The sequence below is a fragment of the Ictalurus furcatus genome, chromosome 2 (genome assembly GCF_023375685.1).
Source record: "Ictalurus furcatus strain D&B chromosome 2, Billie_1.0, whole genome shotgun sequence".
Taxonomy (NCBI): Eukaryota; Metazoa; Chordata; class Actinopteri; order Siluriformes; family Ictaluridae; genus Ictalurus; species Ictalurus furcatus.
Window position 1 is genome coordinate 14,945,289 of NC_071256.1, and position 27,716 is coordinate 14,973,004.

The 27,716-nt window shown below is 40.3% G+C and overlaps 1 protein-coding gene across 1 annotated transcript in view; it reads right to left on the reverse strand.

The window, feature by feature from the left end:
• Positions 1 to 27,716, reverse strand: part of LOC128623049 (protocadherin Fat 4) — a 107,567-nt gene that overhangs the window by 42,883 nt on the left and 36,968 nt on the right. Inside the window, exons 2-4 of the mRNA XM_053649912.1 lie at positions 13,203 to 13,334; positions 5,151 to 5,412; positions 4,014 to 4,364 (exon numbers count right to left, since the gene is read on the reverse strand). Of these exons, the coding sequence (XP_053505887.1) occupies positions 4,014 to 4,364; positions 5,151 to 5,412; positions 13,203 to 13,334 (745 nt within the window). The remainder of the gene's footprint in view (positions 1 to 4,013; positions 4,365 to 5,150; positions 5,413 to 13,202; positions 13,335 to 27,716) is intronic.

Genomic DNA, 27,716 nt, shown 5'->3' on the forward strand with positions numbered 1-27,716 from the left:
AATAATAATAATAATAATAATAATAATAATAATATTGGAGCCACAATACAGGACCTATTGTATTAATTGCTGCAAGTATACTCAAAGGAAAAGAACAGACTCTGTGAATTCTTTATTTATTAAATATTATTTAAAAAGCAGATATTAACTTCAATAAGAAATGCAACACAAGTTTTCAAGAAAGGTGCTTTTGGTGTGATAAACCCTACCCATATCACTAGTGTGATTTGGATTGTTTTGATCCAGTTTGTGAGCATTGGTTGGGTTCTCTGGGATTTAGGTAGGTGCTCTCAAAATTCTGTGAGATTTGGCTGTATTGTCTGTTATTTAGATGGGTTCTTTAACAGTTCTGCTAGATTTGGTTACATTCTTTGAAATGTAGATGGGTTCTCTCATAGTTGTGTGAGATGTGGACAGGTTCTTTATAGGTTTTGTGTGATCCAATTGAGTTTTCTAGGGTTCCGTGACATTTGCATGGGTGTTCTACATGCTTCAGATAAGGGTTTTCGGGGGATTCTGTAAGATTTCTGTGAGGTTCTGGTAGATCTGGGTGGAATTTCTATGTGTTTTTTTCAATTTGGTCCTTCACAGGTTCTCTGGGAACTGAAAGTTTGGGTTCTGTCTCTCTTCTATGCGAGGTGGATATGGTCATATGGTTTCTATGTGATTTAGGTGGAACCTCAAGAGGGATTACAAATGAGACAGTGTATAATCTAAACACATAGGTGAGTACTTTTTGTAGTCGTCCCAAAAGTAGTTCTCTGGAATCTTCTAATCTCTAGCACAGAATCTTATCACTGCCCCATCTCCAAAAACAAAACAAACATAATATATCCAGAAATATAGAGCCGAGAAGCTCACAGTCTTCCTTTAGAGCCCAACAGTTGGCTCTCTGGCAGCCCTGAGATTTGAAACTCACCAGTCACTTGCACAGAGCCTTAACCACTGAGTCTCCATTGCTCATGAATTGATGACTTTTTTTTTTATGATTTTAAACAATGCCTTTATGAAAGACCCGAGAATTAACAAAACTACATTACAGGGCTTGTAACCATGGGCTTGTATCCAACATATAATGTTTTTGGATCTGTATTATTTCTCCATTTTGGATTAACTGCTTATAATAAACGTGAAATCTAAAATTATCCAAAATGTCGACACCGCCTCCCATGCATAACAAAAATACCCTTAAACGCTGATATTCTTATTTGATTGATGCTTTTCCACATTGTTACTGCAACATCTGGTACTGATACATACACATCCTCTCTGTGAATTATCTGAGAGTTTAGCTCAAGAATGCAGGCAAATCATAAATAACAGTGCTAGCTCGAGAATTAAGTACATTTCAAAGAGGTAGCCTAGATTTACTTGAAAATGGGAAAATTTATAACTCCCAAGACAGCTGACACAGCTCATGCTGCTGTAGTAACTAATAAAGGTTATCGTAGAGACATGTTTCATATAATAAGTGTGTTTAAATGTGGACACATTGTTATTTTTTAAAAAATGTGCAAAAAATGTGTCAGTAATGAATGTTCTACACTCAGAATGTAGAATGCTCAACATGAAGTCAAACTGAGCAGTTCTTCTGCATCAGCGCCTTCCCACAATTCACAATACAGTCGACAAGGTCAATGTCCAGTCATCACCAACCTCCAGTCATCAAAAAAAAAAGACAAATGGATTTGCACATAATGTGTGCTTAAAGCCTGTTGCGTGTTACAGTGTCTAAAGTTTGCTTGTAGTAATTAGTGCTGCACTCAGTATCAGATGCAGTGTGTGCTGCGCTGAGCAATTTACTCAGTGCAAACAAGCTCAAATTGAGCATCTTTTAATGCTACACGCCGGCCTGCTCATGCGAAACGCCTCGGCACCTTCCCACAATTCCCCGCTGTTTACAGAAAACAAGTAATCTCTTCATCAGCTGCCATGGACAGAGAGGTCACGATTTAGAAAGCGCTATTAAAGCCATTCTAGGACCGATATGGTCCGAGGGGATAAACAGCAGGAGGATCTTAAAGAGACAGAAGGAAAAAAGACAGAGAGAGGGTGGAAAGAGGAATGTAGGTCACCATAACCACATTAGAAACCAATTTAGCGCAGAGTCTGAGAAAGGCGGCTTGGCGCTATGTTAACGCTGCCGTGCGAGCTGAGCCATGGCACTAGTTCAGTACAGTTGTGTGCAAATTAAATCTTAACCCTCATGTGCACGTTGACCCTAAAAAAAACTCAAAAAAAGTGAAATATATAGAAAAATAATATTAATATTACAGACATGGTATTTTGGGCCCAGACTGCCAAATAGTAAAGTCAAGATCTGGAGATTGTTGGAGAGATTTTTTCTTTACCGCTTAACTCTCAGAGGTCTATATGTATTTTTGGCCATTCTGGATTCCAAAAAGTGGCCCTTTTTAATGTATTTTATCCTTGAAGTTGATTAAGGGCTTAAAATGTCCCTATTTCAAATCAATATATATCGTGCTTTAAAAATGCAAACAATCTGAATGGCAAATGACTACTTTTAAGATATTTGACCAAATGACTTGTGATTTATGTAGGGACTAAATAGCAAAACATATCACAAGTTGAAAAGATGTCACCTGCCAAAATGATTTTCATGGGACACACCATCCTGCCCCATCTATGGGAAGGTCTTTTTGGAACATTTCCACCAGGATTTTTTTTTCTTTTTAAATAACGTGATAAAGTGTAGCTAGATTGGGGATAACTGGTACAAAAATACAACAATCCAAACAGATGACTAAAGTCAGTAGGACAACGCATTGCTAATTAACTAAAAAAAGAGTAGCTCCAGCCTGACGTGTGGAGATGTAATGCCGTGCTGCTTAAAAAATGCATGCAGGGTTATGTGCTAAGGCTAGAGCACTTAACGAAGCCAGATCTGCTCCATCTTTCAGCTCTCTGGAATCGAATAACGCTGCCCTGTGTGCGGAGTATGCATGCGTAATATCCAGCGTTGAAGTTGGGGCGTAATACTATAGTCTCGCTGGAGCCACGTGGAAGCAAACATTACGAAAGCCACATTTTTCAGCACGAATGGAAATCAGACAAAGATCATCATACTCCAAAGTATCTTAAGCTGAGATATGACATAAAAATGGAACATACAAAGTCTTTCCCTTTACAAATCCATCCATGAGTCCTCAAAAAATTTAAGCAACTTAGGATTTGAGAGAACCTCAGTTTTCTGTTTTTTCAACATGGCTGTTAATTTAACAGCTCTTAATCTAATCCAATTTAATCATTTTCTACTTATACAAAAGGGCAAAGTGACAGGGACAGATGCCACATCTCCTTCACTGAAACTGACAAACACACACCACACCTCTTCTACTTGGCAAGGTCTTCTTTACTAGGAATAACAAGAACAGAAGCCATGTTCTCTTCCCTGGTACTAATGGAAACAGAGCCACACCTGCTTCACTAGGACTAACAAGCACAGAGGCCATACCTTCTTCCAAGGTGCTGGTAGAAGCCACACCTACTTCACTCAGAAAAATAAGTGTAGAGGTCATGCCCTGTTCCTTGGTACAGATGACAAGGGAGGCCACACCTCCTTCACTGGGACTAACAAGTGAAGGGCCATGCCCTCTTTCCTGAAACTGACAGAAACCAAGGCCACACTTGATTCATCAGTACCAACAAGCCCAGAACCTATGCCCTCTTCCCTGTTACAAATGAAAACAGAGGCCACATCTCCTTCCCCAGGACTAAGAAGTGCAGGGGTCATGACCTCTTCCCTGGTAATGGCAGAAACAGAGGCAACCCTTGCTTCAATAGGACTAAAATGCCTAGAACCCATGCCCTCTTCCCTGGTACAAATGAAAACAGAGGCCACACCTCCTTCCCTGGAACTAACAAACCCAGAGGAAATGCCCTCTTCCCTGGCACTGACAGAAACTGAGGCATGGCACCCTCTTCCCTGGTACTGACAGAGTCCACACCTCTGGGCCATGCCCTCTTCCCGGGAGTGTTTTTTCATAACTTACCATCGTCAGCGTCACTTGCTGCTACAGTAAGAACAGGCGATCCAAGACTCAGGTCCTCTGAGACAGATGTGCTGTAAACAGACGCGTTGAAGTTCGGCTTGTTATCGTTTACGTCCAGGATGTTAAAATACACCCGAACCAGGCTGGCTTGGCCTCCACCGTCTTCCGCCTTCACAGTGATGATGTAATACTGCTGCGTTTCATAATCCAGTGACCTGCTTACATTAAACACGCCAGTGACAGGGTTGACAAGGAAGGTGGAATCATCGTCGTCTTCCTCGAGAGAGTAGGTCACTTCACCATTCAACCCGGAATCCGAGTCACTCGCCAAGATAGCTGCCACAATGGAGCCTTAGAAGAGAAAATGCAGAGAGAGTGAGAAACGAGAGGCAGCACAACACGGCCTGGATCAAAGCAAAGCCGAACCGCATTTTACAAAACACACCATGACTGCTGACTTGTACTTTTCCCTGTTCCCAGTGGAGTTTATTATTGTTGTGCAGTTTGATTTTTTTTGCGGTTTGGGGTAACGCAGACGTCCTGTTCGTTCTGTATAAAACCCTAGCAGAGGCTTTGACGATGAACAGGCAGTGTGGGTTTGATTTTCTTCAGGATAAATGCTGAGAGTCACCCGCTTGTTGTATTTAGTCTGGCATGACCACTCCTAGATGGTTTAGACGCTTGATCCTGTTTTAGTACATGCAGCTCATGCCCTAGGTCCTACATTGGGTTACTCTAAATCAGTGCTGTCTAATCTACAACCAACAGACCTCATGCCCATTACGTCTCCTGTTGTATCTTACCAATGTTTGTAGGGAAGTGTTCTTATGGCCCTGTCATGTTTATGTTGTTTAGTAAAGTCAGCTTCACCTTGAACTCCTCGAATGCATCCTTTAGCAGTGATCTATCAACTCATCACTTCATAGATATAATGAGTTATTTGGTGATAAAATGAGCAATAAGACTGAATAGGCATCAATAAACCTTATTGGTACTCTCATTTTATATCAATGTCCCGGGGAAAAAACCTCAGCCAAGAGTAAAGGTACAAATGTACAAAACCTACATGAGGTGTTGTACTGTAATTATTATTATTGCATTCCTATACACATATTAATAATTATCAAATGTGTTTACCTGGAGCCATATCCTCTGGGATATCAAAAGAGTACACGGGGCGAGAGAACTTCGGCGTGTGGTCATTAATATCGCTGACGGTGATATTGACACGCATGTCTGAGGACTGCTGTCCATCATCTGCACGGACAAGCAGGGAATATTTTGACCGACGTTCTCTGTCCAATCGCTTTGTGGCAATCAGGTCACCTGATTCGGGATCGACACGGAAGCTGTCGTCTGCCCCGCTGATGATGGTGTAAGTCACCAAGGCATTTGGACCCTGCAATAGAATTAAAAGAGAAATTTGTAGTAAAGAAGTGATCCAAAAATTCGGAATAGTTATACGGTTAATGTTACGTTATACGTATAGGTTTGTAAGTAGATATGTGACTACGATGCACTGAAAACAGTGATAATGTGTTAGAACATTATCATATTTGGTGTAGTTTAATTAATTCTCAAATTAAATCAACAATATTAAAGCAGCAAAATGTGCATTAAACTACAGGATATAACATTAAAAGCATTCAGCATGTCCTATTGGTCTACATACAGTACTCTACATAATTTACACAAGGTACACATGGTTGAACACCCATCTGAATGTTTCACAAATGTTAAGTGAATTTCTAAGAAGTCAGCAAAAGACCATGTGAATGGATGTGTTTCCATCAGCTGCACTTAGGTCACATATTTTGAAAAGGACTAAGAAGAGCACTTTACAAACTAGTCGTGGACATTTGACCTGATCTTCCCAAATCTTGCCTTGAAACAGTCTGTGTGGTCTGAAACTAAATACGAATTAATATAGAAAAAATCCCAACTCTGAACACAGTGAAAAATTGTATCATTTGATATCTTTCTATAAATGTACAGTATTTAGAGACATCCTTGGAGACTTAAAAAACTCAGTTTGTCCACCAAACTTAATAAAAGTGTTATAACAATATGTAGAGACTATATTGCAGTTCAAACAGTGAAGTGGCTTTGTGCTAATATTTTTTGCAGACTTTCACAGTTTCACCCAGGTCTGCCATCACTGAACCTTACTCTCCTGAAAAACACTCATGTACACTGGTTTGTTTTAACAGGTGCGTCCTGAGCTGTTGGAATCACCTGCTAAAGCATGTCTCACTTGTCTCACTATCCAAACTATTTAGCGTGCTAGCAAGAACGGCACTGGAAATATGCAATATGGAGCATGTGTTGACATACAGTCGATAAACACAGACAAGGGTTTGTTGGCAGAGCATAGGTTCTGGCTAGGCATCCTGCGGACATAAAAATTGTTTACATTTATGAAAATAATTTAAAAATCCACTCAGAAATGCCTGCCAACTTAGAATATTTTAGCTAGCAGACTAGTCTTAGCAGTGAAGATTATTAATGTTCATGAACAAAAGCTAAAACTTCTCTCAGAAATCCTGCTAAATTAGATTATTTTAGCTACCTAGTGAGTTAGTGAAGGTTTATGGTTAACATTTATGACTATAACTTAAAAATCCTCTCACAAATCCACTCAGCCTAGTGTTAGCAGTTAAGACTATCATTACGTTTGGTAATTATAACAGAAAAAAATCCTCTCAGAAATACTGTCATGCTAAATTATTTCAGTTATCCTCTCAGAAATATGTATAAATTAACTTTTAGCTACAGTTGCTGCATATTGTTAGCAGTGGAGTTTGTTAACATTCATCACTATACCTTAAAAATCTTCTCAGAAATAGCTGTTAGATTGCTTTGCTAGCTGGCTAGTGGTGGTAGCTAAGATTGTTAACATTTATGAATATATATATATATATATATATATATATATATATATATATATATATATATATATATATATATATATATATTAAATAATTCCTTTCAGAAATCCTATCCAAGTCAAATTATTTTAGCTAGCTGCCTAGTGTAAGCAATGAAGACTTAATATTTATGAATACAACTTAAAACTCCTCTCAAATCCTGTCATGTTAGCTCCTATTAGCTAGCTGGTTCACAAAAATCTCTAAAATGAAGTTTATGATGCCTGTAACAAAGCACATTTAGTGAAAGTTACAGACATAACAGTAGCTAACGCAGCATCTAGGTTTCACACACTTCAGAATTTACTCATATCAATTAGCAAGAGTGCTAAGTATTTCATTCCTCCAGGTGTTGGGTTTCAGTCAAGTTCAGTGGATGAGTATATGAGCGTACGAGTTCCGATTCAGAGTTAGATACACTTATTGCACTAAACAACACAACACAACACATAAAATGCTTCTAACAATAAAATCTGGTGAAAAAGTATTCAAGTTTCACTAGCGTATCACTTTATTTCTGTAACAGCAGGGAACCATCCAGTAATCACAGCCAGAGCCTGACACTAAGTCAGTAAATCCAAGAGATAGGGTCAAAACCAGCAATTACTTAAATCACCAAGAACTAGGCACAAGGGCTAGCTACAAGACAGCAAGAACCATGACCATGCAGAGTCAGAGGTCATGTAGCCATATTCTCAAATGTCTCAACTGAATGAACACACAGATTCCACTATAATAAGATTCCTCGGTGGTCATTATTTTATTTTAAAGATTTTATGCTGTGTTTTTCTCCATTTCCAAGGAACGGCACTTAGGCTTAATCTGAGTTTTATGATTTATGTAGTCTCATACACTAACCACTAATTTGCTACTGAATAGGCTAAAATAGTACAAAGTTATGGCATTCAACTTTTTAGTGTCTCTTTTTTTGTGACAATGTCCTAAACCACAGGTTCTCTTGATGGCGAATCGGAAAACCAGGAAAAAGGTGGAGAAATCGAGAAAGAGAGAGACAAAAAATGTGCTGAAGACAGGGCGTGTAAAAAGCAGAATCAGAGCTCGGTAGCAGTGAAATGGTATATGATCTCAGAGGAACTGCCCTGCTCTTTGAACTCGGACTGGTGTTGCATTCCTCCATAAATTCAGCTAATAGATCCCTTGATACCTGTGCTAAGCACAAGAGCTACGCATCTGACACTATAGCAAGCCCGAGGAAAAACTGTGCAGACAGACTGTGATGGGTCTATTTAAAAGCGAAAAACAATGAAGGCCCAGACGACTGGCTCCATGCACGACAGGATTCAAAGAACGCCACTCAACATGCTGTCAAATATGTTTTCATTCAAAATAAAGAATTGACACTGGAATCGACTCTTTACAACTCGAGAGAAGCTGTGTCGTATCAATGTTATACATGTATTCATTTTATCCGAAGTGACTTACAAAGTGTGGCAGAATCCTATCCAAGCCAATGGCTGAGCATTGAGGATTAAGGGTCTTGTTCAAGGGTTGGTATAACAATTGCTCTCTGGCAGTCCTGGGATTTAAACTGTCAGTTTAATTATCAATAGCATTAACACCTGAGGTTCTATTACTTTGGAACGCAGAAAAAATGAAAAGCACAATGTACAGCCAAGTGTCTGAAACCATCAAACATCAGTAAACAATTGAAAATGGTTTGAGGTGAGTATGTTAGGTTTTAGGCATGCAGTTTGCACAATGGTAATCTGGTGGTTTTATGCTTCCCTTAGTAGTAAGCTGTATAAGCCTTGGAGCTCTGGCTCAAATCTAAAGAAGCAAACAAACATGCCCTGCGTTGACTGAATACAATTGGGGTGAAGGGAACATTGTGTAAATTTCTTTTTTTTTTCACTAAACTATTCCATTAATTGTCTCCATAAGAAGCTGTCTTTTGGTCCCTTGCTCTGGATCTGGATTTCCCATCAACTACCTGGGTCAAAACCCCCTCCCTCTGTTAACCAATTAAAACTCTTTAAGTGCTGCGAATGGAGAAGGAGAATGATAGAGGCTTACATCTGTCTGACCTCCACTTAAAATGTTGAGAGGTTTTATGGTTCTTTCTGGACTGGGCCACCAGAGCAATTAAGACATGCCATGACAGGATGCAGAGGGCATACGGAACTTCAGTTAACTTTGAGATGGTGAAGTAGAGAAAAGGAGGGAGGAATGGAGGGAGTTAGAGAAAGAAGAGAACAAATGTATGCGTTAGTATTCGGGGCGGTACAGTGGCTCTTACAGGAAATCCCAGTTCCTTGTAACAGAATCAAACTTAGGCACCAACAAGCTGTTAGCAAAATTACAACACAAAGGTTTAATTAACGTCAATTTAAATGGACATACACCAAACTGTATCTGCCTGGGCTTCTCAGAAGGCCTTTAGTTGAGACCATGCTGTGCTTGTTCGACTCTTTATCCTTCATAAATATCAACACTGTAATGCAAAAATGGCATATTTCATTCATATTTAGCATTACATTTTAAAATATAAGCAATTCTGTCATGGTGAATATTAACTGCAAGAGTTTTCTAACTTTCCAGTTTCTTTCACTATTTGCTCTACTTTATCAGAAGTGAAATAAGAGGACAGGGATAAAGGGGAAACTGTGTTTTCATCCCCTGCACACGGTTTCCACATGTTCAATAGTTAAACCTTGGAGATCGTTAGGATGTCTGGATCCTTGTTCCAGTCTGCTGGTCTGTTGTTTCAGAGTTTGGCTCACTCGTTCCTTTGTAACACATGTGGCTCAAACTGAGAAAGCTCCAGATATTCTTGATTGTATCCATGTTAGCCAAGGCTGGCCTTCCTCCTTGGCACTGGTCTACACTGCAGAACACCTGGGGTGAAGTAAACCTCTCTCTGCTTTGCTGATTGAAACACTTCTTGAGGTTTCAACAGATGATGGTGATAGGACAAGTGTTTCCAATATTTTAATACAAATGACCATGAATTGATATGTACATCAAAACAGGGTTTGAGACATGAAGAACATACTATAACATAAGATGATTTTTACACTTACTTAAGACTGTCCAGATCCACCAAAATGAGAAGAGTTAAATCTCTATCCAGACCCACTTGAAACAATGGGGTAAATACTACTTAGGCCTTATACAGACCTTCAGACCAACTTCCCAAGAATGTTGTTCAGATCCACCTGAATCTGTCTGAGACAAATATCTTATCCGGACCCACCATTGCCAACCTGAGTAGAGCAATGACCCATCCAGACCCACCAGTGCCAACCTCAATAGAGCTAAAAACCTACCTAGACCCATCAGCGCCAACATGAGTGGAGCTATAACCCAATCCAGACTCACCATTGCCAACCTGAGTAGAACTAAAACCATTTCCAGACCTACCAGTGCCAAACTCAATAGTACTATATAAAGGGTAAACATATAAATCCACTACAACTATGTCTAGTTCCAACACTACCACACTAAATAAACCTTTGGAATACTTTCCTAGACCAACTTGAGTAGGGATAAAACCCAATCCATATCTACCTGTACCAACCTGAGAAAAGCTAACACTCTAGATCACTGCTTGTCTAGATCAACCAGACCCCTGTCCAGACCTACGGTATATGCCCAAAAGTATGTGGACACCTGACCATCAGACCCATATTTGGGACTTCCCCAAACTGTTGCCACAAAGGTAGAAGCAAACTATTGTCAAAGTGTCCATGTATGTTGTAGTATTAAGATTTTTCCTACACTGGAACTATAGGGCCCAAATCTGTTTCATCATGACAATGCCCCTGTACATAAAGCGAAATCCATAAAGACATGGTTTGCCAAGGTCGACGTGGAAGAAGTTGAGAGGCCTGAGGCTAGACCTCAGTCCCACTGAAGACCTTTGGAATAAATTGGAATGCCGACTGCATACCAGGCCTTCTCACTTGACATCAGTGCCCAACCTCACTAATGCTCTTGTGGCTGAATGGGCACAAATCCCTGGAAAAGTGTAAAGTCTTTCCATAAGAGTGGAGGCTATTATAACAGCAAATGGGCATCGACTCTGTGTAAATGCCCATGGTTTTGGAATGGGCACATATGGGTGTGATGGTCGGATGTACACATGCTTTAATGCATTTAGACACACCTAAGGAAAGCTAATATCCAATCCATACCCATCTGTACCAACCTGAGGTGGTCTAAATTTTTTGAGCCCACTATCGCCAATTCAAGAAGAGCTAAAATGCTGATAAGATCTGTAACCTACAGAAAACAAACTCCATAACAATTCTTGACAGCAAAACCTTTCTAAATTCACTATGATCTATATGATCTATACCATATTCAGACCACTTTTGTCACCATAAAAAGAGTTCAACACTGCTAGGACAATCCCCTTCACCAGCTTACTCGAGCAATATTTGCAGTCCTAAGTAATCCTGCAATCCTTTACATTACATTTATTCATTTAGCAGACGCTTTTATCCAAAGTGACTTACAAATGAGAAAAAATCCTTCCAGAGTCACCTATTCTATTCCACCTGGAGCCTGTCTACACCCACTTGAAACAACCTTAGAATGACTGACACCATTCTGTGCCAACTTGTGGAGTGCCAGACCTTCAGACCTGAGAAATCCTGCAGAAACCAAAAACACGTTCCAGTCTGCTGGTCTGTTGTTATAGAGCTTGGCTCGGTCTTTTCTTACACATGTGGCTTTAACTGAAAAAGGTTCCAGATCTATCTGATTGGACTCATGTTAGCCAAGGACATCCTTTCACCCTGGCACTGGTCTGCATTATACTTCCAATCGGAGAATACCTGGGGGAAAGTAAAAGCTTCTATGCCATGCTGATGAAAAAACTTCTGGTGATTTCAATGATTTCGGAATAGACGAGTGTTTCTCATCTATTAACACAAACGAACATGACGTGGTACCCTGAACCCTGAATCTGTGATGTGAGAAGGAGGGTCCAAGAGTCCTGCATGAGGGTGTAATTCTTAAGTATTGTAACAGAGCTGTGCAACTGCCGGAATTATTTATTTATTTATTTATTTTTACACATTTCCTGTGTGAGATGGGAAATAAGCAGAGGTTTTATAGCACAAAAGGAAGCCAGAGATGTAATACAAACTCAAGCAGCCTCACAGGGACTCATCGACACGTCTCAAGTGACTTCATGAAATCAGAAAGAAAGGAAAGAAGGGGAGAGACAAGAAGAGAGGGACCAACCTAAACTCCGACAGTCTGCGCAGCTGTTCGGTGTTTCGCATCCAAATGTTTCTTAAACGCTAAGCAAACTTACTGTGAATTATTGTGTGTTACTATTAACTACTGTTGTGTTGAAAGTTCTGGAGAAGAACAGCATGATGATGTCATTAAAAGAGCACCCGGCTGCCAAAATCACACTCGCTATATCACAATTTATTGCAGAAATCTGTCACTATCACCCTGTATAACATCGTCCCTTAATCCAACAAGCAACAAACGCAAACAGTCGCAATAGTAATGCATACTATTGCGTATACCAAAACAATACCATGCTGTTTGTTCATGCTACTTGGCAAGTGGTATTCGCAAGCTATGGGTTAGACTGACACACTCTTACACTGCCTCTGGCTCTGTCCCAAACTACTCTGTCATGTTTCAAAATAGTGCAGCGCTACGCAGTATCATAGTTGTCTACTATTGTGACACACAGTACTATTTAGCTTATTGAGCTCATTCTGTTCATCCAAATTTCACCTAAAAACAGGTGGCTGGAAAACGCACTAGAGAGACAGGCAGCAAGAAAGTGGATTTCCATTACTCAATACCTTTTTTCCTTTTTAAAATCATTTTCCCTCTCAAATACCTTCCCAGATCATCAGCCAAACGTACAGTTTCCTTTCCGTCTTTAGTGATTAAATCTCATTCAGCTGCGAGACAACAGCATTCTGCAGGGTCCGATCCGATTCCAACCGCAACACACACACACACACACACACACACACACACACACGCTCTCTCTCTCTCTCTCTCCTCCCTTGGCAAATATCAACATTCTGTTAATGCTATTAATGATATCCATCAGCACCTTGATATTCATCACACACCCAGACCGATCTATTAGAGTGCCGCTTGTCAGGTTTAGCCTAAAAGTGACTTATGTCAGACTTATTCCACACTGTAATCAGAGCAGACTTTTTCAAACGGAATATCGCTTAAAAGTTCGGGTATATTTAGCAGAAACGTTCAGTCGAGGCGGCTATTATTCCAGATTTTTCCACAGGGAATTTCCTACCTCGTCTGCATCGGTTGCTGTTAGCTGCATTACCCTGAATCCATCACCCACGTTTTCTTGGATGGTCACGTCTAGAATGTCAGTGGGAAAAACTGGAGGGTTGTCGTTGATGTCTTGAAGCGTGATCTCCACCTGAACGAGAGAATGACATGAAGACAATTGAGTGTTATGTGTTTGCATCTCACACTGTGAAGTGCTTTTGATAACTGATGAAATAAAAACAGTTTTTCATCCTGGATTCAGACTTTACACATCAAAACACAAGTCATACATACACACACAAACCATCACTGTCAACCTACATTTGATCCCCTAACTGCCCGCAAGCTGTTGCCAATAAACACGCTACGATCGAAAGCAAAACAGGCATTTGCTTCGCATCTTGCTGTTTATTGCTTAAATAAATATGTAGAGCGCGTGTTTAGAAGTTCCCCACATCCACAGTCCGCATTAATGCTGTTGTGATTGAATATAATTCCCCTCGAGACAGAAACAAAGCTGAAAAGGAGACAAAGAAGATGCATATTTTCCTCCTAGTCAAATGCAAACCCTCTGAAGATTCATCGTATTCAATGCTCCACAGACCTCCATTTCAACCTATTTATATTGTAGGTCAGGAGCATGACCACTGATTTTGAAAAGCTATATTTTCTGATTTGGCTTGTGTAAATAGATAGTACAGTATAGTATTACTTAATAAGCGTGTGAGTCATGTCAATACAGATGATTTATGTTATAATAAAGCTATAACCTTATTATTTTTTAAAGACTATTTAGTCCAAAGAGCCCAATAATAAAATAGTTTTCATAACTACAATGGCTTTAAAAAGAAAGAAAGAAAGAAAGACAGAAAGAACCTGCTAAGATAAGGAAACACAAGCAGCTTTAGCTCTGACTGTTACAAAGCACTAAAATTTGACAAAAAATATTAAATAAATAAATGTTCCTACATAAAACGTCATCATATCAACAATTACATTCTTTCTTTTTTTTTTTTTTTTAAATAATAATAATAATAACCTGTTTATGGAACTGCTGTCAGAGCTGGTGTAATAAAAAAAAAAAAAATCATCCTTCTGACCAAGAATTCATAAATGAGCATTCCACAGTGCTTTGGTGTATATAAATATTAATAATAAGCTCAGCAAATGAAAAAGATTTCCCCTTGATGTGTAAATAACATTGCTTCTCTTCTTCTTTTCTGTTTATGTGGATAATTAGGACAGAGATGGAGTCATGATAAATAATTACAGCCACAGATTTACCCACAATCCCTTAGGAGTAGGAGATCAAAGACTGTAGTGTTAAAAAAGAAAGGACGCCGGAAAGGACAGGAATGTGTGAGAGGGAACGAGAGATAATGTGTATACGCAGCAGAAAGAGAGAGAACGAGGTGTGTGTGTGTGAGTCCTGAATCATTGATAGTCGTGCTGAATAATACACTCAGTCAGTGTTAAAGAGCTGCAGGAGCTCAGAAAGCTGATCCTCCCTTCACGAGAAATGATGTGTTTCACCTGGGCAAAGATACGACCTTTGACCTCACACACACACAGCTACCGTAAATAGTGTGTGTGTGTGTGTGTGTGTATGTGTGTGTGTGTGTGTTAAACTGATGTTCTTGACTTACACATACCTGAACACTATCTGACCATCAACACAACTACCCTCTCTCACTCGCTGTCTTTCCCTCTGTCTCTCTAACACACACACACACACACACACACAGAGTTTTGAGGGAATGGCAAGTGAAACCAGCCAAAAATTAGCACAAAGAAATGTGCATAATTCTTGAGCGAAAAGAACAAGAACCAAAACACAAATGAGTGGGAGAAGCACAGCAAAGAACAGGATCAGAACCATGACTTGAAACTGAAGAATAACCCCCCAGAAAAACCCAATCCAAATACTAAATATATAAACAATAATCAGAATGAGAACAAACAAGAATCTGGAAAGAAAAAAAAAACGTACCAAAAAACAGGTTTTTAAAAACTTTTTTTTTATTTTATTTCAATTAACTTTAATAAAAAGCTGAAGCAGAAAAAGAAGTAAAACTTGAACCAGAAATGAATCAAAACCAGAATAAAACCCTTAGAGAGCGAAGCAGAACAAGAAAAAGCAAGAACCTGCAGAACTGGAAACAGATTCAGAGCCAGGAAACAAGGGCAAGAACCAGAACTGGGCAGGAAAAAAAAATGAATTAGAAGTAGAATTAAATACAGAAATATAAGTGAACTTTACTCAAAAGTCGAAGAAGAAGAAGAACTGAGAACAAGCACAAACAAGAGTCTGGAAAAAAACAAACAAATAAACATAAAAAAAAAAAACCCAACAACAATAGAAGCAGAACTAGATTCAGACTCAGAAAAGAACAAGAACCAGAACTGAAATCATTGATAAAAAATAACCAGAATAAGAACTAGAATTAAATCCAGAAATAAAAGTCTGCTTTTATCAATAGTTGAACCAGAAGGAAAACCAAAACATGGACCACAACAACAACCAAAAAAATTAGAATAAGAAGAGGAAGAAAATGAATCAGAACAAACAAAAATCTGAAAAACAAACAAACAAACAAACAAACAAACAAACAAACAAACAAAAACAAAGCAGAAACATATTCAGGACCAGAAAAGACTTAAAACAAGGAAAAAGCAAGCAGAAGTGGAAAAACATTTAGAACTAGAAATAAAATCAGCAGTAAAATGACAGGGATTTCTCCACCACCTCTAAGTCTAGTCCTTCTTGTTACTAATTTCTTCGCCAGACCCCGAAAACATACTTCAAACAGGAAGGAAGCTGTTGAAGAAAAACTATTTCCGAAACTTGACCTTGCTGTGACCTTGACCTCATTTGGATCAGTTCCAAAATCCAATCAGTTTATCTGCTGGTTACAACGATCATTCCATATACGTAAACCCTGCAAACGTTCAGCTTTGTTCCTGAGATATCATGGGAATCTCGGACAGATGGATGGACAAACAAAAAACGGTAAGAACTAGATTTGCATGCAGAATTACAAATGAACGTTGATCAAATGCAGAAGAAGAAGTAGAAGAAGAAGAAGAAGAAGCAAAACATGGACCACAACATGAACAAGAACCAGAATCAGGACAGGATGGAACTCTGTTAGTGGAAACAGGTTATGAGTGTGTTGAGGTTTACATGGGAGTCCGAGAACAGTGTTGGCGGCTCTAATCTGAAATCCGGACGGCAGACTGGGTGTGTGTGTGTGTGTGTGTGTGTGTGTGTTTAAGAAAGAGTTTTTGTGATATGTTCACTGTAACTCATTTCCTTACATTTTCCTCCCCAGACAAAGACCATCTTTAAATTACAATCTTTCTCTCTATCTCTGTCTTGCTTTCTCCCTATTTTGGATTCTCTCTCTCTCTCTCAGTCTTTTTTATCTTACTACCTCACTCTATTTTTTTGTCTCTTTGGTGTATGCAGTAGATTTAGGGGGTCATTACTCTAGGAGTCTAAGCACAGATTCCTGATCTTCCTCTCTCTCTCTCTCTCTCTCTCTCTCTCTCTCTCTCTCTGTGTCTCTCTCTCTCACACACACACACACAAACTCTGCATGGAGCGAATTGGAAATTTCTCAGGGTGGAAACGGGCTCCACGGGGGGCATGGAGACCTGCCAGGATAAGTAAAAAAGGAGACACTAAAAAAGGGTATACACACACACACACACACACACACACACACACACACACACACAAATCCCTATAAGACCCAGATGAGGCTGAGAGAAAAAGTGTGTGTGTACGTGTACATGCATTACTTTAACAATGTAGTAAATACTTGTGTTAGAAAGCAAGTGGACTCCACTCTGAGAGGAAAACTGTGCATCTGAGGGTATAAAGGATTGTCACTGAGGTGGAATCCTCACAACTTTGTTCTTTTTTTTGGCCTTGTAGATTTGGGGAGAAAAAAAACCTCAACAAATTTGGATGTGGACCCTCAGACTAAAATTAGAATTTAAGAAATCAATCAGGCGTGCCCTCAACAGCCCATTGCTACCTTAATTATTTATGTAGAGATGAAAAGTTGACATGCTCAACAGAAATGCCTTCCGCTTATCGTCAGGACAACGTGAGTTGGAATCCACGGCCAGCCGTGGCTGGGTGCTCTCTGGGTGGAAGGGATGGCATACTCTCTCGGTTTCCTGTCAATCACAGGGACACTAGCCAATCATGGGTATGTGAGCTCATGTATGCGGAAGACGGTTGAAAGCACTTTCTTCTGAGTGTTTTATGCTGCCCTTTGATGCAGCAGTGTGAAAAAAAAATACAGAGGTTGGCTTCATATTTATTATGGGAATTGACGGGTGACCAAATTGGGGAGAAAATGGTGGCAAAAAAAACATGATGTTATAGGAGAACAATCAAGGATGGGGTGATGTGGCGCATTGTTAATCTTACACCACAACAACATTTTACTAGTATGACATCATCCATTTTTATTTACCCATTTATAGTTACATTTGATGTTGCTTGAAACTTTAGGAACAAAAAAAAAGGCTACCAAGAAAACCTACACTCTGGATTTCTGAATTTTTATTTTATTGAATGGAAAGTTTGGCACACTGGTGTAGCAGGTAGAATTAGCACCTCACAGCTCCAGGGTCCGCTGTTCGACCCTAAGCTCAGGGTACTGTCTGTGTTTCACATGATCTCTGACTTTGCCACTTTGGTTTCCTCTGGGTTAGAGCAGGAACTTCATCACTGATTCTAGCTTGCCCAGTTGGTCTCTAATGGCCACGTCTTTTGATCATTCTACCAGCAATTTCAGTAGCAGGCTTGGGGTTAAACAATGTTCTCAAATCCCCACTAATTCATTTAGACTAACATTTAAGGTAAGTTAAATTTTTGTGAAAATTAGCTATAATATGTAACTTTCTATGCTGTGGTGGTGTACGACATAAACGTTTTTTTTTTTTTTTTTAGATGTTATACCCCCAATAATAACTAATCTATCCAGCTTTATATTGTCGAATATCTAAATATTTCATTTAAAATTCTCTGTACCTGAGAATTGCATATACACGGCTATAAAAGATGTCATTTAATCCCTCTTTCGTGTGTGTGTGTGTGTTAGTTTGTGTGTGTGCGGGCATGATTAAAAGTCTAAACAGGGCTGAAATTGTGTGTGTGAAACCTTCCCCCCCACCACCACCACCACCACCTCCATTACGCCCCCCGCTGAGTTCCTCAATGAGAAAAGCCCAAAACAGTGACAATAAGACACAATAAATGTGTGTGTGAGAGAGACAGACTGTGAGAATGAGAGAGCGCGACTAGCTGAGCGAGAGTGCGTGTGTGTGTGTGTGTATGTGAATAAGATCTCAGCAGTTGGTACATAATCGCTAATTTTTGTGCACAGCGGCTCCCAGAACTCCCTGACAGTTAAAGTGTCTAGGATGGAGATTAAACAGAACACAATGGTTCATTCGCACACATACACACAGAAACAAACCAAGCCAAACCCCAGCAGAGCGAAATTACAAACTTCTTGTTACACACCATAAACATCTAAACGCTACCTCACAACCCTGTGTCTTTAACACGCACACATACACACATTTTTTTTTTTTTTTTTTTTTTACAATTCCTGTTTGCCGTGATCTCTCCAGCCGACATTCCAACCACAAAACATAAGTAAAGCCAGTTTTAGAGTTTACTAAAAACGCCACTGCTCTTTAGACCTTCTCCCAATGCTCACACAAAACTCGAGGAACTTCGGTGGATATGTAGCAGTAGCATCAGCGTTAACAATTGGATCATTTCAACAAGGCACTGAAATCAGAGCCAAAAGAAAGAAAAACTCAACACATGCCATGAGGTTGTTTCTATCAAATCTTCATGGAGCACAAAGAAATGAATTTCGGTTAAAACATTGCTTCAAATCATAAAACTCCACTTGGTAATCCCTGATCCATAGAATCACCCTCCCTTGCTCTTTTTCTTTCTTTTGCTCTCTCTCCATCTGTGCGTGTCGTTTGGAGAGGAGCAGGAAGCGTCTGGCGGGCTGCGGGCCGAGTAGAATGGAGCAGAAACGCTAATGCGTTTAACATGAGGTGGCATAAAGCATATTTCTGCCAAAGAGCACAGCTATAACAGACCTGTTCCCCTTACTGAGGCCATTCATGGACGAGAGAAAGCAAGAAAGAGAGATGGGGAAAGAAATTGTAAGAGACAGACAGAGGAAGTGACTGGAAGCATATATGAATAATAGGAAAAGAAATAGTGAAAACACAACACTGCAATTTAGGATGCTTTCACGTCCGTTTGTTTCCTGAAGTGTTCTGGGACCCCCTGATCCGATGTAAAAAGCGTATGTGAAATTCAAGACAAACCCGAAAGAGATAAGTTGATGTATGCTGAAACAAAAACATATCTTGCAAAGTCTTTACAAGACTAAAACGTATGTGAAGTGACTGATAAAAGCACAAGAGATGGCAAAAACACATTTCCATTTAGGATGCTTTCACGAATACCTTGTTTCCTTGAGCGTTTGGGATTCTGTTCTGCTCCAACCTTATCCAAATTTATGATGTGGTCCAAACCTGATCCAAACTTATGTCAAATGCAAACCCAAATGGAGGAAAAAAATATATTATTCTATGATCTTTACAGAATGCATTAAAAATGCTCCAGGGAATCAATGTGAGTGTGAGACCGTATGCAAGAGTGTGATAGCATAGGAAACAGTGTAAGAAAAAGTGTGTTTATCTGATGATGTGTGTCTTTATAAAGTGTGTCTCATCAGAAGACTTCCTTCATTACAGAGAGATTTCATGCTTGTCCATTTGGCAGAGAAAACACTACCTTCACATTCGACAACTTCTGGCACAACTAACACTGGCAAGATTAAAAGGATTACTGCTTGCAGGAATAATACGATTAACACTGGTTAAGCTGCCGCCACTGAAACAGAAACCACAATTCCCAACACTGGAACAACCAACTCTGGCATAGCAGTGATGTGATTGATACTAGACTAAGACTGGAAGAACTAACCTTTTGAAGATCTAACACTGTAAGGACTGGAACACAATTAGAGAGTATTAATTTAAGAGTAACAGTTGGACTATCGCAAGAAGAGTCAACATCTGAAGTGCCAATATTTGAATATCTATCACTACAAAGTCCAAAACTAACATGGGACGTTTCAACAGTGGAACAATGTAAGGACTAACACCTAAAGAACTAACACTTGAAGGTCTAAAACTGAAATGAGGAAAACCAGTACTTGAAGGTTTGGTAGAACAGGAACATTGGAAGTACTATGGCATTTCAAAGTTCAACAATTACAAGTGTACAAGTGTCTAACACTTGATCTTTCAACATTGGAAGATCTAAGATTGAGGCTCAAACCCTTCAAAGAAGACTAATATTAGAAAACACAGTACTGGAGTATTTAGCCCTTGAAGGTTTGACACTTATAGCCTAGAACTGGAAAGTCTAACACTTCAAGAGTCAATACTTGAAGTTCTAATAATGAAAGGGCTACCAGGATTCAAGGTCCGTCACCGACACTTGAAGATCGAACACTTGAAAGATGAATAACACTGGAAGATGCAGCCTTGGAAGATCTGACTTAACCTGGAACTGGAAAGTCTAACACTTCAAGGGGCAACACTTGAAGGTTGAACACTGAAAGGACTAACACAGAAAGAATCAACACTTGAAGCTACCACAGTTGACGGTCCAACAAGAGAAGGATGCTGGAAGGTCTAACAAGTCAAAGTCCAACACGTGAAGAATCCAAATTTAAAGAATGTTAGCAAAGGTCTATATCTGCTCCAAAACACAATGGAGAAGGTCCAAAACTGGGGGGACTAACACTTGACGATTCAATTCAATATAACGCTTTGATGCTGGTGGAACTTATTTGTAAAGGTCTAAAACTTGCCAGACTGCAAAATCTGCCATGCATGTGTGACACTCTGTCTTCAAGAGTTCTTTTTCCATAATATGAAGCAACTGGCAGTTGATATACGAGTACAGACTGAGCTATTGTTTGTGGTAACCGCTGGCTGTGATCTCCGGAGATCTCTAGTCTTCGTGTTGCTCTATTGATGGATTACTGCGTTAGATCTTAAGACAATGATTAGCAAAATCAATGCTTAGATTTCCTTAAGCTTGCCACTTCATGATCTCTGGTTTGTTTAACTTTAATTGTCTCCAACAGCTAAAACCAACTGCTTCAAAAAGCTCTATATCGTGATGCAATTTGAGTCACGTTCACTTTAGATGCTCCGTCTATGTCTCTCCCAGGCCGGGTATAGTGTTCTCTCTCAGACTGGGTGTAATGTTCTCTTGTTTCCTCTCCCACCCTCCCTCTCCCTCTCTCTTAGGCTGGGTGTATTCTTAAATGCACGCTTCAGTAGAACTCAATAGCAGAGGAGCATTTGGTCTGAATGGTGAGAGCACTACTGAATGTGAATGATTGCTGCTCATAAAAACCCATCCTAAAGAGGCCAGAAACAGCACCAAGAAACACTCACACGGATATTTAGGTTACTAGATAAGTTGGGTATTGCAGTCTCTGTATTTTTGTAGTCCTCAATTTGAGGAGGCATCCAAGGGGATTCCGTCAAAAAATATAAATCACCCCTTTGGAAAGCCATCATCCTTGCTTTTTTTTTTTCTATAATCCAATTTTGATTCATGATTTAAATTTGTGGGGGTAGTGGGGTGGGGGGTTGACCTTGTTAACACTGTTATGGGAAACTGGTAGAATATACTTTAAAGAGTGTTAGCCTTCAGTAGTTTGCTAGAACCATGTACAAACCCAAAATTTTCACCTCTTTAGGTCAAATGATGCACCCATCCAAGGAATAATGGGTTATCTACAGTATATCAGTGGAGCATAACACTATTAGATTCACTTAGCAATATACAGTATATCCGAGCTGTACGTCACAAACACTAGCTGCCTTTCTTTTACACCAATATTTCTCACTTCCTCACTTTCTCTCTCTTGCTTTGGGGTCAGCTTTAAGGTGAAAAGGTGATGATTTATCCTGCTGAGAGGTGACGGACTGGAAGTTACCAGAGTCCCTGAGGTTGTGACCTTGCCAAGTCATTAGTTAGCGAAGCTGTAATGCGGCTCTGACATCTTGTTTTTTGTGTCTTTCTCACTCTCCTCCTCCTCCTTAGAGACGAGCGTAAAGAGAGGGATAAGTGTACGATGAATGACTCCGTTGTTCAGTACTATTGTTGTATGGAGAGAAAGCTGAGTGTCTTCTGTTCTTATTGTTTCCTTTTGGGCATCTAAATCGGATCAAGTCTTCAACTGCTAGTGATGCGAGGGAAGCAACCAGGCTGAAATGAACAAAAGAATGTCTGGGTAAAGATGTTTTTGGGTCTGTGGATGGTATTCACAGATGGTAAAGGCCATTTTGTTTATGATTTTTGAAAACTACTGTTGCATTGCCGCGTCACAGCTCCAGGGTGCCAGGTTCTTTCCTGAGATCGGGTTACTGTCTGTGTGGAGTTTTGCATGTTCTCCCTGTGTTCTCCATGGGTTCCCTCTGGGTTCTCGGGTTTTCTCAAATCTCCCAAAACATAAGTAAGTAGGTCGACTGGTGACCCTAAATTGCCCGTAGATTATACGTAACAGAGCGTGAATGTGTATACATGGTGTCCTGCAATGGATAGGGGTCCCACCTAGGCGTCCACCCAGTGCTCCCTGTATAGGCTCTGGATACACCACTACCCTTACCTAGATAAAGTGCTTGAATGATATGCTTCCATAAATCCAAAATGTTATTTATTGCTAGCCATAACATATCTGGTTCAAGCAAGCTAGACAGTGTATTACAGTCTGACAGGCAACATCATTTGATAGCTAAGATGCTTAAGTGCTTCTGAGAGCCACTCGTAACGTATGAAACTTCTTAAATGTTCCTGTTTATTCACTATTTGCAAGCTGTTCATTGTGTAAAGGAGATGGGGCAGTAGATAGGAAATAGTACTAAGGGAAAGCACTACGTGATGTGGGGGCTGGGTTAGATGTTTCTGTTACCCTGTCCGACTCAGAAAGAGGCTTTCGGGGGGGAAGAAAAAAAAAAGTAGTCCCATGTAGACGGTATCACATGGACAACTGTCTTTCAAAGATCCTTCATTTGGAGAAACATGAACAAGCTTTTTAGCGATCACAATCATGTCATTCTTTTCACCTAACTACATTTGTTTTTGGTCCAAATTCTGCGCGATTCTCGTCCAAAATACCATCTATAGCCAGACGCGCTCGAGCACACCGCTAAATCAATACATCAGACGGAGAAAGTGCCTGTAATGTACACAGATCAAATCTCACCATTCACATCAACACAAACACAATGTAAAAACACACACCCGCCCCGATACAACATTTACGCGGTAATGTAAACAGCGCTGGAGTGTGGAAGTGCTGTTTGGGCTGAAGTGGTCAGAGGGAAGCATTCGTTTACAGGAGACGCAAAAACATGTTGACGTTACGGCGCTCGCAGATTGGTGAACACAAAGCGCTGAGAAAGGAACAAGATAAACAACTTACATCAAGAGAGAACGAAAGACAAGGAGATAGAGACACACGAACATTCTGAGCATCCATATTACCCGAGATACGCACATCTATAGAAAATGGCGGCGTCTGATGTTTTTCTTTTATTGCAGAGAAAATGTATCAGATAAATAAAGAGAGAAAGGGAGAGACACATAAGGACAGAGAGAAAGATCGAAAGAACAAAAAGCTGAGGGAATGAGTGTGAGAAAAACAGAGATGGAGCAGTGTGGCTTTTTCTTAGTCTGTGTGTTATCACTCAACATAGGTTGAACGTTTCATACTGAGCACACACAGATACACACACGCACGCGCACACACACATACACACACACACACACACACACACACACTCGCATAAAGAGGACTCACAGTATCACACACTCGATCCACTGCGAGACAGAACGAATCATCACCTAAGCCACCACTATACCCCTCCTTGTCTCGCCCCTCTCTCTCTCTCATACACACACAAGCTTTCATATGCTCCCCCTCACACACATCCTAAAAGGTTTGTCTTGTTTTAACGGTCACTGCGCCTTTATTTTGTCTCTTTAAGATTTAATGACTCTGTATTATTAGCTAAATACATTATTAGCCTCCGTTCTTAGCTAGCTTACAGTATAAACAATCCTCTGATAACTTTAAGCGCTTTCTGTATGTCGTGAGTGTATCGTGTGTTTGGCTTATCGAAAATGAATACACACGCATAATCGCTACACTACTCTCACACTGGCACAAATACGAACGACGCACACACTCGTCTAGAGGGGACGCTTGAACGTACAAACACACGTGAAAAAGTTAAACATATAACCACAAACAAACACATCATGTGTAATGGCATGTCACACACACCTCACACTAACGCATGCTTTATCTGTGTGTCACACACAAACACACACACTCACACACAAAGACTTGCCTAGAAGAGATACATACAACATAAACACACACAAACACACTGAGCCACAAGCCTAGATGAGATCAATCAGATGAATTACATGCATGTTTAATCTGTCTCTCTTTTTCTCTCTCGTTCTGTCTTTCTGTCTCACTCATCCCTCGTTCACGGAGTGTTTGTCCGATTACACGCCTTCTCGGCGCGGTCAGTATGGTTGCTGCTGCTGCTGCTGTCTCACACTCAGGTTATTTGATTTACTGAGTATGCACATACACACACGCACACACACACACACACACACACACTAGGTTTACTGTCCGTCTGTGGACCTTTTTGTAGAATAATTTTTTTTTTACAGTATTCTGTCCCCTAGGCATTGCAAATTTGAAGGCAGAAAACTAGTTATGAACACATTTAAAACAGGTGTACAGGGTCGTGAAAAAGTATTTGCTCCCCTTACACCCCGACTTCCTACGCTGATTCCCTCTAGATTTGCATATTCCACCAACAATCGCAACCAAACGATTCCGATAACTGGAGATCAGTCATTCACATCAGTGTGGAGAACACAGACTGATGGCCAGACAGGATTGACTGGAGACTGGGAAGTCTCCCAGGCCCCGAAGCAGCAAAGCATCCCCATGCCATCACACTACCACCACCACGTGTGATGTTCTTATTGTGGAATGCAGCGTTACTCCAGGTTTAGTCCAGGTGTAACGGACTCACGTCTTCCAACATGGTCCATTTTCGACTTATCGGTCGACAGAACAAGGAGATTTAGGACACTATACGTTTATATAAACAGATGTAGGAGAGATAGATTTGCCTTACTTGTTATCTATATGAGCCTCATAGATGCAGTGCGAAACTAAAGAGGCGAAAATTCCGACAGTAAACATGTTTTTGCTGATTGGCTCCATTCGAAGTAAGAGGGAAATTGTGTATGTTTCACATTTTATACTGAATTATCTCACAATATTTCGATTGATTTCAGTTTCACTCAAGAATTTCTCACACTGGATCATGATTACTAAGGATGAGACAGCTATGTTAAAAAAACCTTAATTAAATACACGGAATAATGTATGGATTTGGTCTACACACACGCACACGAGATAGATTGATGAGATAGAAGTAGCACTGACACCTCAGGAATTAATTTATTAACAGCTGTTAAAGTCATTTTCACTCTCTCCCTCTTTCTCTCTCATTTAAAAGAAATTCCATCTCACTTGCATGCCTACCCTCTACACACACACACACACACACACACACACACACACACCATATGATTTTTTTCAGATAGATTTCCTCATTCTGTCCATTCACACACACACACACAGTACATTCCAGAGTGTGACAGACAGACAGATAGGCAGAGTTGTACGCAGATATAGTTCTAGGAATTGAGTTCAGTGGAGGCCACAAAAACAATAGAAAGTAAACGGGGAAAAAGAGAGAGAAGGAGAAAGAGAAGAAGCCAGCTGTTGTTGCTTTTGGCCTGATGACTGGCAATCGACAAGAATGATTCTGTTTTCTATAAAGGGTTTTTTCCCTATCTGTCTGTCTCTCTGTCTCTCTCTGTAAGTCTTTGTCAGTCTGTCTGTCTCTCTTGATCTCTCTCTGTCTGTCTTTGCCTGTCTGTCTCTTTTGCTCTTGTTCTCTTGCTCTCTGTCTCACTGTCTTTCTCTACGTGTCTCTCTCTGATGCTCTCTACATCTGTCTGTCTCTCTCTGTATCTCTGTCTCTTTGCCTCTCTATCAGTCTTTGTCTGTCTTTCTTGCTCTCTCGCTGTCTCTTGCTGCCTGCCTGTCTCTCTTGCTCTCTCTGTCTCGCTGCCTTTCCCTGTCCATGGGTCTCTCTCATTGTCACTCTCTCTCTCTCTCTATTTCACTGTCTGTCTGTCTCTCTTGCTCTCTCTGTCTCACTGTCTTTCCCTGTCCATGTGTCTCTCTGATTGTCACCCTTTCTGTCTCTCTCGCTCTCTCTCAGTCTCTCTGTCTGTCACTCTCAGTTTGTCGGTCTCTCTGATGCTCTCTTTCTGTCTGTCTTTCTCCGTCTCTCTGTGTCTCTGTCAGCCTCTCGCTCTATCTCTGTCTCTCTTTCTCTGTCTCTCACTCTGTTGATTTCTCTTTGGCTGGCTGTCTTTCTCTTTCTCGCTCCATCCCTCTCTCTCTCTCTCAGTTCTCCATACAAGTGTGGGCTAAACCTGTAATCATGATTTGAGAATTTTAGGACCTTGTGGCACAACTAACCCCCACCCCCCCCAATCTCGCCCACACACACACACACACACACACACACACACACACACAAACACGGTCAACGAGGCTGTGTGAGCCGCACTGGGAAAAACAATGGCGATCACACACACACACACACACACACACACACAGTATATACATACACAGAGCTGCATAAACACACACTGGGAGACAGGAGGAAACCTCACCGTTAATCAGGAGAAGCCGATCCCTAAATTACAGGCTGCTAAACGATACGCTTCTGTTTTTTCCCCCCCAATACACACACACACACACACACACAAACTCTACACACACACACTCGCTCACATTGTTATTTTTATTTTTCCCGCAAGACGAAAACAAATGACTCAATTAAACCGCCGTTCCTGCTAATTAGAGATCTGAGGACATCCATGTTTGGACAGTTTTGTCCACTGGCGCTGCTTTTATTTCCAGCGCAGGTCAAAGAATACGATCGGTTTGGGGGAAGACCCTTACACTAGACAATGCTAAAGTTAGCAGCATATCATGCACACACACACACACACACGAGAGAGAGAATATGAGAGACAGAGAGAGAGGTTTGGTTATAACAGGAGAGATGGAGAGTATGACTGTATCATAATCTGGTCTTTTATTTTTCATTCTAAGAATCCATTTAGTTTTCAGGATAAAATATAATTTGTTGTTTTACATTTTTGCAGTGTAAAAGTGAAGAGGAGGAAAAGATAAAAAAAAAAAACAATTTAAAAAATAATACAAACAAAGAAAAATAAACAGTAATTTACTGCATTAGGGAGTAAATA